Here is a 13,342-nt window from a genome sequence, read left to right as displayed (position 1 = left end):
GTGCCTGTATGCTTACAGCGCAGTATTGGGGTGGGAGTTACCCGATTTTCCAGGTGTTGTGTGTCTCAGTTCCCCTGGCTAGGAAAACGGATCCCCTTCCCCCTTGCGCTTCCAGGTGAGGCGATGCCTCGCCCTGCTTCAGCTCTCGCTGGTCAGGCTGCAGCAGCTGACCAGCACCGATTGTCCGGCACTCCCTAGTGAGATGACCCCAGTACCTCAGTTGAAAATGCAGAAATCACCGGTCTTCTGTGTCGCTCGCGCTGGGAGTTGGAGACTGGAGCTGTTCCTATTCGGCCATCTTGCTCCGCCCCCCTCACTATTCTTTTATCATCACTTTCTGTATATTTAAATTTCAGAATTTTCCTTATTGTTAGGTGAAGATTTTATTTTACAAAGAAAAGCAGAAGTAAAATATAAACTCGGACTTAATCTGCATCTAAGCTTTGTGAAATGGAAATTGAAATGTGAATTACTCCCAGGTAGGCCAGCCACTTCAATGGCTGTGCTAATTAGGGTCTCACAAAAGAGCCACATGAAACTGAATACAATTTCTACTTTGGGGGTCACCACATCAATTGAACAGAATCTTTTCTGTGTCATCTCCACAGCCCTCATCTGTCTAATGGGTTTTCTGTTCTAAGAAAACTTAGTGGGCAACTTTTTGCCCTCTCCTCCTAGTACTAGAGAATGATTTATCCTACAAATACTGGTACTACTACTAAGTATGCAAATGTGTGTCTCCTAAATATATTTCATCTCTCCTATAATTTTATGGATGACCATACAAGATAGACTTCATGAATGAATAGCTGTAATGTCTAGCCTCATGATAGGGCAGGCTTCCTAGGTTCCATTATCTCACCTAGAAGCAAACATTGTGCCCACTATGACCTTGAGCATAGGCATGAAGACCAGCAATAGAACTCAGTGGGCTTTGTGGGAAACTGTATCTGCTTCCCTTAGCTTGGATTTTTTTTTGTTGAGATACACTTACAATAAGTTAAGGAAAATTGACTCTCATGGCCAATTAGTTTCACTCTCTCTTTATTGTCAGTACCCCCAAATATCAACCAGTTTCCACCAAAAAAGAGAGAAACAAAGCAATAGAACAAGCAACTTTTGTGGGGGGATGATTGCAAGAGACAGTCTTTCTTTATCTGTAAATAAACCCATAGGGCCATGTATCTGTTGTTTCTGAAAATGTCCAAGAACTCCTAGTTACAGTGCTCAACTGGTCCCTCAAGACTTGCACTAAAGAGGAACCATTAACTTTGGCATGGTGGAACACATAAATTTTCAAACTTTCTCTCTGGCTCTACTTGTCTTTTTGCCTCAAAAACTAATTTGGAGACGGCAAGGTAGAGGCAGTGGAAGGAATAATTTAGCACTTGCCCCATATGGCAAAATGTAATGGGCATTTGAAGTTCCCAGTCTTTCTAACTTTGATTGAGGCTGAGAAAAGTTGCTCCTGGTGGTAACTCAGTGTATTCCACAAAGTTGGGGCTGCGAATGTGAGAATGTTCTGTCAAACACCTATTTCCAAAGCCAAGTGCAAAGATTTCCTAATAAACTGGCTCTGGTTATTGGTTAATTAATCATAAATTAAAAACTTGAATGTTATTTACAAAATATTTTGTATATGTTGGGAATAAAACAAACCCATGAAATCCACTATATATAATTCTGTGTATTCTATAGAATAGAACCTAGATCCCAAGGTCTGGGTCTCTTCTGTCTCATTCCAGACCGAGTATATTCTCACTAAATAATCACTAAATAATCAAGTATCTTTTTAAATGAATAAACTACATTTCATATTTCAAATTCACAATTAATAGATGGATTTTACCATGCATTGTATCTCCACTATGTAAGTATTAGACTCCCAATTTTACAGGTAAGTAAATGGAGCACAGAGAGATTAACTACCTTGTAAGAGACCACACACTCAAGTGAGTGGTAACAGTATCCAGATAGAATTGTCTCACTTCGACTCTCATACTTTTGTGTAAATGTCACCTTGCATTTCTAAAGAAGTAGGTAAGCCAGTTTTAAAAGTCCTCATAATTATGGTCTCACCTTGCCCAAAAATATCAAAATTGGGCTTGTTGAGCATGTGCTTATTGGCCAGGAGGCAGCTAGAAGTTGGTTTTATATTTCCCAGCAAATCAATTGGTTATCACTGTACCGGAAATGTTAACTCCCTTCTCAAAGAGGAAAGGCATGCTGGTGATTTGGTGTTTTCTGACAGAGAAAGGGCCAGAGTCAACCGTAAGGAACAAATACAACTGCCAGGATAAGCTGCCAGAAAACCATGTACCTCTGCCAAACAAACAAAAATCCATTTTGCTTGGAATGTGGGTTTGGGTTCACAATTGCCAAATGAGTAGGAGCAGCAAGATTAGTGGGCTTCACTGGATGGAAAAACTCAGCGAAGCCACTAGCACTTAGATGATCAAGCACTCAGTGTATATTTATAAACTAATATCAACTTTGATTAGCATAAATAAGGGGAATATAACAAATATGTTTGCAAATTTTATGGCTCAATCCTAGATGTTCTCAAATATTTATAGTTTGCCTAGAATTATAGACTCAGGGCTGTAGTAAGAACCTTAAGACTTGTAACAGTGAACCCTATCATTTTACTGAAGGAAAATCCACGTCCTTGAGAAGTAAAACAGCCAAAGATCACAGCAGCATCAGAACCGTGTCTTGAGCCCAAATATTCTCTGTTGCTAAAGTTATATAACTAGCTATTGACAGAACTGGAAGTAGGTCTTAAGCTGTCTTTTTTCTTCTCTACTTAGCTTAGTATTTGAGTGTTGCTATCTCAAATAGGCAAAGGGAAATAAAATCATCAAAAGAAAATAAGCAAGCTGATACACAGACAATATCATAAAATAGATATTTTAGGGAAAAAACAAAAATCATCAAATGTGCAAGAATTCTGCTGAACCTCAAACCCATTTTATTTTCTGATTTCTTTGAGTTTCTTCTTTAGAAACTTAAAACCAATTAGTGTGACTATCCATTACTCTATTTTGTCAAAGTCATGAAGTGAATGCTTATAATATTTGATCTAAAATTGAAAATGACATTAGCATTTTTCCCAAGAAACTGGTTTGAAGCCAATTCAGCTAACTTTCTAAAATGACACCTCCGTTAATTCTTAACAACATTAGACCATTCATAAAAATAATAAGTTTGATATGTAGTTCAAAGAAAATGTTAACAATAACCTCACTGAATTAACAGCAGTTTTACTGAAAATTGCATGCTAGTTTCCAGGCAAGTACAACTTTTCTACTTACAGGTTTGTAAGTTTTACATCTCAACTCTATTCTATACTTGCATTGTTGATAACATTTAGACAGGATGGAAACCTGGAAAGACAAAAAAAAATATGCAAGAGAAAATGTGCAAGGAGAAAGAGACAAAGATGGGACAGAAATGCCAAAAATGAATCAAGCAGTAATAATTCAAAGATTCCTTTGTTTCAGACATTTCACAAAATCTCAGTTAATACATTTAAAACATTTATTTTTACCTCAATAGCTTCACATTGACCACGTGTTAATTCATGGAAGTATATGGGACTGCATGAATTTTTAAAAATTATCATTTTCAGAAAATTAACCATACAATAAGTTAGAGTTCAGTGTCTCAAACTAAAACATACCTCTGCTTCTTTTAATGTTTGTTTTCACACATTTCTGCCACAAAGTTTAATAAAATACCTAATTGATTTCTTCACTTATTTCTGACAGCAATCCAATGGAGAAACAAACACAATTTGGGAATCTGCAGAATGGAACACCACCAGTAAAAGAATCCCAGAAAGTTCCCAACTGGTTAGACTAAGTCCAAAACAAAGCTCTTCACCATGAATTTACCATTTTTTCAGACAAATTCTTATGAGTGACTAAATTTGCAAAGTGGCAAACTCACACTAGGCCTTTCTGTACAAATAAATAAGATTAAAATGCTGAAAAATTCTATGCGCCTACCTTGACTGCGTCCCAGTGGTTACTCATAAAAATGGCTCCAGTACTCCGACAAGTTCAGTGAAATTGTTGTCTTCAGTAGCTAAACAGCACACTTGCTCTTCTTGTGTTGATTAGCCTCAAGCAATTGGGAAAACAGCTAAAAGCTGAGAAAGGCAAATTAGAGAGGTTTTTAAATGATACAGGTGAGCAAAGTCCTGAAGCACGTTTTTCCAATTACCACAAAATTACCAGAAAACATACTTGTCCACAGCTGTGGGCAGAATATGATTCCTGTGTGATGGTCCCTAATAGAAAGATTACTGTGGTCAACAAGTTTGGGAGATACTGATTATCCTCTCTTGCTTTGGTGATTCTCAACATGCACTTACTTGCTCTTTTTAGATGAGAATAGTCTCTTTTTCGCCCCAGAACTCCTCTTTTGTTCCTGGATCCACACAACCCTTTCACTGGGGAAAGTACTTTTCCTCCTGAGATAAGAATGAAAGCTACCATCTTCTTATGTGGCCCTGCCTCCTCAGCCAGAGTGATTGGTTGAGGGACGGAAACCTTCTCCAAGCTAGTTCAATCAAAGAAGCCACTAACTCAGCCGCAGTTATTGGTCTGGGGATAAGTGTGTGACCTGATGTTTGCAAAGCAGAGCCTTTCCTTAAGAATTTTTCATTAGAGTTGGGGCAAAAAGATAGCCCAGTCTGTTTGCTCTTAAGAATACGTGATGTGAGCTAGGAGCTCATGTCTCTCTTGAGAGCAGTCTGAGAATATGAGGCAAATTGTAAAAGAAGAAGAGGTGAAAGCCAGAGACTTGAAAGACACAGGTATTCAATTATCTACTCCAGTTGTTCCTCAGGCCAGTACAACGTCAGCTCTTAGGTTGGGGTTCTGTTTCTTAAAACCAAAGATCCCTGACTACCATGCTACACAAACACTGGAACTGGAAGCTAGACTCTTACAGAAAAACTCAGTATGCCCAGCTCATGCTATTGTTTGCTTTATTTTTTCCAACTACTTTTCCAGAAATACAGTACAGGTATAGAGCAAGAAATAAACATCATCAAATGTAGCAGGAATTGCTACCATTTACTGAGAGTTATCTATTAATCATGCATTTCTGAAATGCTTTACATAAAGCAGTTGTTTCAAACCATGATATGCTTTACATAAAGCAGTTGTTTTCAAACCATGATAAGCAGAGTCCCACATGTTCCATGGGGTGATGGGGTTGGGGGAAGTACAGGTGCCAGCATGAAAATAGAGAAGACAAAAATCTGGTGGTCTCCTGCTCCTAAAAGCATCTTTGAGTAAAACATCCCCTTTTCACCCAGTTCAATAACGGATTTTCATGTATCATTACTTCTGAAGAAAGGTTATGCTAACTCTCTCTATCTATATATAGAGAGAGATAGAGATTTATGTATGTATAGATATATATATATAGAGAGAGAGATGTTCAGACAGAAAATATATATAATAGAAAATCTATATATACACAGAAAATCTATATTTTATATATATATATACACACACACACACACATACACACACACACAGAGAGAGAGAGAGAGAGAGAGAGAGAGAGAGAGAGAGAGAGAGAGAGATGAGACTAATCTCATCTAAAAAGAGAAAGTAAGTGCGTGTTGAGAATCACCAAAGCAAGAGAGGATAATCAGTATCCCCCAAACTTGTTGATCACAGTCATTTTTCTATCAAGGACCATCACACAGGAATCATATTCTGCCCACAGCTGTGGACAAGTATGTTTTCTGGTAATTTTGTGGTAATTGGAAAAATGTGTTTCAGGACTTTGCTCACCTGTATCATTTAAAACCTCTCTAATTTGCCTTTCTCAGCTTTTAGCTGTTTTCCCAATTGTTTGAGGCTAATCAACACAAGAAAAGCAAGTGCTCTGTTTAGCTACTGAAGACAACAATTTCAGTGAACTTGTTAGAGTACTGGAGCCATTTTTATGAGTAACCACTGGGACGCAGTCAAGGTAGGTGCAGTATTAGAATTTTTCAGCATTTATATAGATAGATAGATAGATAGATAGATAGATAGATAGATAGATAGATAGATATATGTCTATATCTATATCTATATATATCGAGAGAGATACATAGAAAGATAGATAGATGTCATGAGATATGTTATTATCCCTATTTTATAGTTGAAGGAAAAAAAGGTTTAAAAATTTTTTGAATTTTTTTAAATTAAAAAAATTAAATAACATGCTCAAGATTACCCAGATTACCCAGCCAGTAAAAGGCAGAGGTAGAGTTTGAACTTTGCTTTGCCTGTTTCCAGAATGTCTGACTCTTAGCTGCCATGTGATACTGTTCCCAGTATACCCTTGTGGCTCATACTAGGACAGGCACTCATTGCCTGCTTTATTGATACTCATATTAGCCAGCTTGTCATGTTAAAATTTAAACAGCTAAAGATCAACCAGAAACCTGTAGTCTGACAAAGCCAGAGTTATTGACTGGATGTAGCAAAGAAACACATACCAGAGCAATCATGGACTATCATGCAGGTGTGAAGGAGAAGTTTCTTATGTAAGGTTTGAGTTCCTGCTGAAGAATTCTGAAGAGGGTAGAAATAAAGTGGCAGTCAGATCTCGACTAGTTTCTGTTTCTGAGGTGGGTATAGGAGGAGCAGCGATTAATTAGAGCTGGGGGCTGTCATGAGGGGAGTGCAGTCCAGCAACTGAGTATTCCCACTAATAGATGGGACAAGTAGAGCAGGTCTGGGGCACCGTTGGTAACAGCACCATCCACTCGGTGAGGAGGTCATGATGGCATTCTACAGCAGCTCTGTGATCTTGGTAGTGTTTCCTGTAAACTTTACAGCTGGCATTATCCATGTCTGTCATACGAATCTGAATAAAGGTTTTGTTATTTTTCTGTCTGAGCTGATTTTCACTCTGGTCACAGGGATGTTTTTACTCTTTCAGTTCTCCAAACGTGCTGCTAACCCAGCAGGAGTTTTACTGAACTCAACAATTTTCAACACAAATATCCATTCATGTGTACCTAATACACCTTATGTATATTAGGCACACCTCTAGGCAATGGGGAATCAACCATCTAATAAAAACATTTCTTTCGTATGGCTAGGGCCATTAATAGACCTTGGAAGAATAAAAAATAAAGTCGGGGCCAGGTGCGATGGCTCACGCCTGTAATCCCAGCACTTTGGAAGACCAAGACGGGTGGATCACGAGGTCAGGAGATCGAGACCATCCTGGTTAACACGGTGAAACCCCGTCTCTACTAAAAAAAAAATACAAAAAAATTAGGCGGGCGTGGTGGCAGGCTCCTGTAGTCCCAGCTACTCGGGAGGCTGAGGCAGGAGAATGGGGTGACTCCAGGAGGCTCAGCTTGCAGTGAGCGGAGATGCGCCACTGTACTCCAGCCTGGGTGACAGAGCGAGACTCCATCTCAAAAAAAAAAAAAAAAAAATAAAAATAAAGATAGATAACAACAAATAAAATAATAATAAATGAATAATAATAATAATAATGTTGAACCAGGACTAGTTGGAGGACTCCTGGACTGAGTAGTGAAATCAATGCCTTCTGATATTATATTATGAATTTTGAATGTCATCTCTTTCATAGGAAAATCTATTTTCTGAGGAAAAGTAATCATAGGAAGATATAACCCCTTTCTTTGCCCAGGTTCCTAGAAGTTAGATAGATTATGCAATAGAGAATAAAATGAAAAGAAATATCAGGGGTCCCACTGAAGGTCACAGTGGTTTCCTTCCACCATCTTCTTCCTTAGACTTCCTGTGCTCTGTAATCAAAAAAAATTCAGGGCCCACAATGGAGGCATAACTCAATCATTTAACATGATAGGTTGGGTACTTTCTATGTACTAGGCTTGGTATTAGTCAACACAGCTAAAATATGATTTGGATATCATCTTTGTCTTGAAGTTGTTCATAATCTACAGTATTAGCAGTTGTGGTCACAAAATGTGACACCACAAAGAGAAAATTCTAGATGTTATGGCATCATTAGCAATAGGCAAGCAGTAGAAACGGAGACTGCATCCCAGTGTCCAGACTGAAGCATCAGAAAGGAGGTTTGTATTAAAAACCAAGTAGAGCAGTTTTCTACTTATCAGAAAGCCTGCAGTACTGCTCAACTTTTAATTGAAATTTCTGTTTTCAGCATCTCTCTCCCTATAGCAGGAATTCCTCCTGAAGGAAGTATTAAATCAAAGTTTAGAACTAAAAAAATCAAGAAATTCCCATGGAAGAGATACAGTACTCCAAATTGGTTTTACATTTCTTCTGATAGGGAAAAATTACTCACAAGATCAATGATTTGTTCATGCTTAACATTCATCAGCTACGTGAAAAGGAAAATATATGTTTACTATATACCATATAAGTAGCAGAATTATAATTGTTAGCAGTATTCTGATATATATATGCTGTTAGATTCAAAATCAATATATATTGAAAAACTCCTCAAGAATATATGTCATTTAAAATGACATTAAATAGTACTTCAATTAGGTCTCTAATTTATGTTTGGGATGTGGGAGAGAAGTGAAAATGAAGACTAAAATTACATAAGCTTGAGCCATTAGAGAAATTAAATATAACACACATAAACATGGGGAGTTTATTTCAAATATCCTGATGTCAAAGCCACAAATTATGAAATTGTATTTGGTTTCATACTAATACCAAAACATCAAGATGGCATCCACAATTGACTAAATTTATTTCGAGCAGCCACAGTTTGTACTTTGCCAACCCACAAATTCAGGCAAGTACATAAATGTGTCCCCGTCACAGATGTAATTTGTGGTCAAAAGACAGAGCATTGCGGAGTCCCTGCAGTCATCCTCAGACAAAAAAGGCTTCAGGAAATATCATTTACACTGGGTCAAACATTGAAGTTTAAAGGTTTTACTCTGTGATTGAGGTTTATTATCGGGCATCTTATCAGAATAAAATAATGTGTGGTCTGTGGCATATTTTTAAAAATATGTAGAAAAGTAGAAGGTAAAAAAAAATTACAAGAATACAAAGACCTCTTAGAAAGTTTATGTGTTAGCTATTTTCCGTGTGACATTTATTATTTTCCTTCTGTGCCCTTGCCTTGACACATTAAGTGCAGAGTGCTGTGTCCTTCTGCATTTCTGAAACTGGTCCCTTGCTAAAGTTATCTGCAGGAACACGGCAGAGAGGTCAAAAGAGCACGGCCTTAGCAGCTGGACAGATCTGAATTCTAATCCCGTCTCTGCCCTCTAGTGACTACTGGACTTGAGCAAGTCATTTTACCTGACTCAGTTACAAAATATATAAAATTGGGGTAATAAGATCTACCATTGTATGTTGTTGTAGTCATGTCATAATATACGTAATGAGCCAACATAGTCTTGTAGCTAAGTAGCATCGCTCATAGTAATGATAAGTTTACTATTGTTATTGATAGTGTCCTTAGGAGCTCTGCTGCTTGAGGGCTGTTTATATTGCCCTTATTATCTGCGCTGACTTTTTGACACTCACTTTCCTGCTCATTTCTAAGAACCACTTTATCTGTATCTGATAAAGCTTTCCCTCTTATGTTTCCAGGCAGCACCAAAAGCCCCAGGCAGGGCGATGTTGAAGACAAGCAAGTAGAAAGACACTATTATCTTCCACCTTATAGGGAACATGAATGTGCTTTTAATGACGAGAGGTTCAGGAGAAATGCCCTAAATCTCCCTGAATATAAAAGGACCATGCTAAAGAATGAGCTGTTTATGGTCACTTTTAATATGATAGATAATAATAATTTATTTGGTGGTTTCAAATTTAGAGAATAAACTTTCAAAAATTAACAAAACCTGTTACATTTGTAAGCCATTGACTACATTTTTTAGGCCTTCACTCATTCTAGCAGCATGTTCATTGAAGATAGTACCAGCCAGGCATAGTGGCTCATACCTGTAATCCCAGCACTTTGGGAGGCTGAGGCAGGAAGGTCACTTGGGCCCAGGAGTTTGAGGCTGCAGTGAGCTATGACTGAACCACTACACTCCAGGCTGAGCAAGAGAACAAGACTGTGTCTCTTAAAAGATAATAATTAATTTATTAAAAAAGAAGATAGTGCCTAATAGTTATGGACACTGGGAAGAAAGAGTATGACTTTTTGGTCCTACTTTACAGCAGTTTCTCAAAAATTCTCATGTCGTCAGGACCCATAAACTTACTTGATTATAGGAGTATCCCTTCTAAGTGTCACCCAAGATATGAAATAAGTCCATAGCATATTATAATACATCATTTCAATTTTTAATTCACAGTATAATATCTCAGGGCAATTGTTCTTTAGGTAAAAATTGAATGATACTATTTAATATTATCAGAAATACATTACTTAAATCATTCCATATAAGTGTATAAATGTCTTAAAACCATTGGGATGTGAAATTATGCAAGATCTACCTAGCATACCTATGTTGTCATTATCTCAGGAAAATTATTTGTATTTTACTGTTATCTCTTTATCTTATTTTTATAAAGCTTACTTTTTTAACACCTGTATATACGTTTCTTGACCTTTTGCCTTCTGGTAGGAATTTGGGACAGCCAGATCATAGGGACAACATACACATTTGTGATCATATTATTTTAAATGATTAATTTAATCATGTTGTGTAAACAATTCACATGATCTCACACACAAAATCTTTGATCAAAAGCTTTTGTTTTTCTTAAATCATATAAGCATAAGAGACTCTGTTTTGTAAAAGGACCCATTTGTTTTCCAGGGCTATGCAATCTTGCCTTAGCCGAAGCAGACTCAATGAGCAATAGTGGCGTTTATCAATGAAATAATATGCACACTTTCGGTTTACCTTGTAGGTGCACCCGCCTCATCACCAAGTCTTCTCGGCTTGCTGCTGCCTGCCCTTGGCATCCTTGTCTACTTGGAATTCTGAATGTGTTGTGATAGCTGCTGTTCCCACCCCAGCTCAGAAGACATCCTTCATCCCTTGGATGACCACAATTCCTTCCAATTTCTGCGGCTCCATCCTAAGCCAAATAAATTATACTTTAACAAACTATTCAACTGATTTACAACACACATGATGACTGAGGCATTCAGGAACCCCTTCATCCAAAAGAATAAACTTTTAAATAGATATAAATGATTTTAACTCGTTCCAATATGCCTTATAAACCATTTAACCTGATTCTGTGACAGTTGCATGATTTAACCCAATGGGACAAGTTACAGTGTTCAATTCAATACTATAGGCTGTAGAGTGAAAGTCAAATCACCATATACAGGTGCTTTAAATTTAATAACAAGTTGTGAAATATAATAGAGATTGAATTGTTGGTTGTACGTGGTAAATGTAAGAGTAATACAGTCTCTTGTAATTTCCTCACTGTTTTGGGTACTGCATATTATTGAATGGCCCCTATCATTCATGACATCTTGAGTTTAAAGTGTAACAAATATTTTGTCATAAATCCCGTTATCAAATCATGAGTTGAAAGATTTTGACTATTGAAAACCAAATTCTAGAACTTACTATCAGTATTTTATTTTCAAAGTAAATAATTTTCTAAATATTTGATTTTCAGAATCAGTTTTTTAATAGTAAAGTTAACATACCATATAAAGATTTTTTTTTACTTTTATATTCTACTCTGAAGTTATTTTATGCTTTTCTTATCAATTTCAAATCTCAAAATCACAGCTCTTATCTAGAATATCATGATATTGCTATATTTGTTCATATGTGGAATGACAAATTTTGAAAAGTAGAGTGCTTCCTTTTTTATTGAGATGTGACAGTCTTTACACGGTTAGGAATAAGTGACAGTTAAGTGAATATCACAATTACTAGTATCTTGGTTTTCTGCTTCATTCCTAACTATTACGTTTCTTTATTGCAGATGTCAGATCAAAAGTCACCTATAGGTTGAAAAAGCTACAGCATTCCATTTTGCATAATAATAATAATAATAATAATAATAATAAAATTAGTTTTAAGCTCAATTCCCACTTCAATGCAATACTGAAAATGGGCTAAAAATGCCAAATCAATATATTGCTAATGGTACTTTGAAGAGTATGCAAAACTGGAAGGCCAGGAGGAGGCAAATAATATGTCTTTCCAATGGTGTCTCCCAAGTGTTGGTGCTTTGGATTTTTATAAGTTGTGAAAAGGAAGATGCACATTTATTCATTCTCCATGGTGTGCACGGAAATGTGTTTGAATGTGGATGTAAAAGAAATCGAGTAATAAAGAATTAGCTGGCTCATGAACTAGTGCAATGTTGGATGCTTCAAGAGGTATAATCCTATTTTATTAGCACAGACTTGCTAGCTAATTAGAGTTTATCTTTTTAGAAAGGATACCATATAGGTTCGTAAAAAATATTTACAGGAAGCAAAATAGATCTATTACTACTTTACCCCCCTTTCTTTAATTTGTGTAATTTTTGTACTATATATCAATGTGTAAATGTTTAGAGCCTTCATTATGAAAAATCAATAAATATGTCATTAGTTTACATTTAACTCTTTGTTATAAAATGAAACTTTTAAAAATAAGTGAAATGGATGATTTCCCAGTGGAAGTACGTCAACAGTCTTAAGATCATTGCAAGATTTCATAAAATATTTAAGTATTTGAAAAAGAAACAAAATGTCTTCATACTTTAGGGAAATGAATACTCTGTATACCTTCTGTACAAATGTTTGTGTTTTCATTGTTACACTTTGGGGTTTTACTTTTGCAATGTGACCCATGTTGGGCATTTTTATATAATCAACAACTAAATCTTTTGCCAAATGCATGCTTGCCTTTTATTTTCTAATATATGACAATAATGAGCAAAACTGGTTAGATTTTGCATGAAATGGTTCTGAAAGGTAAGAGGAAAACAGACTTTGGAGGTTGTTTAGTTTTGAATTTGTGACAGAGATAAAGTAGTTGAAAATCTCTCGTACACTGATAACTCAAGCTTTTCATTTTCTCATACAGTTGTAGAGATTTAACTGGGACCATCAGTTTTAAACTGTTGTCAAGCTAACTAATAATCATCTGCTTTAAGACGCAAGATTCTAAATTAAACTTTATATAGGTATAGATACATCTGTTGTTTCTTTGTATTTCAGGAAAGGTGATAGTAGTTTTATTTGATACTGATAAATATTGAATTGATTTTTTAGTTATTTTTTATCATTTTTTCAATGGAGTAGTATAGGACTGTGCTTTGTCCTTTTATGAATGAAAAAAATTAGTATAAAGTAATAAATGTCTTACTGTTACCCAAGAAAGAACAACTGTCCTTTCAATTTACCTCAAGTTTCA

The 13,342-nt window shown here is 36.2% G+C and overlaps 1 protein-coding gene across 1 annotated transcript in view; it reads left to right on the top strand.

The window, feature by feature from the left end:
- The window catches only part of CNTN1 (contactin 1), a 282,041-nt gene extending 269,176 nt beyond the window's left edge, over positions 1-12,865 (top strand). The window contains 1 exon segment of the mRNA XM_017855593.1: positions 10,875-12,865. Coding sequence (XP_017711082.1) covers positions 10,875-10,951 — 77 coding nt within the window. The 3' untranslated portion in view covers positions 10,952-12,865.
- The last annotated feature ends 477 nt before the right edge of the window (positions 12,866-13,342 follow it).

Source organism: Rhinopithecus bieti, unplaced genomic scaffold (genome assembly GCF_001698545.2).
Source record: "Rhinopithecus bieti isolate Rb0 unplaced genomic scaffold, ASM169854v2 scaffold_1070, whole genome shotgun sequence".
Taxonomy (NCBI): domain Eukaryota; kingdom Metazoa; phylum Chordata; class Mammalia; order Primates; family Cercopithecidae; genus Rhinopithecus; species Rhinopithecus bieti.
Note: the sequence above shows the minus strand (reverse complement) of the source record. Positions and strands in the feature narration are given on the sequence as shown.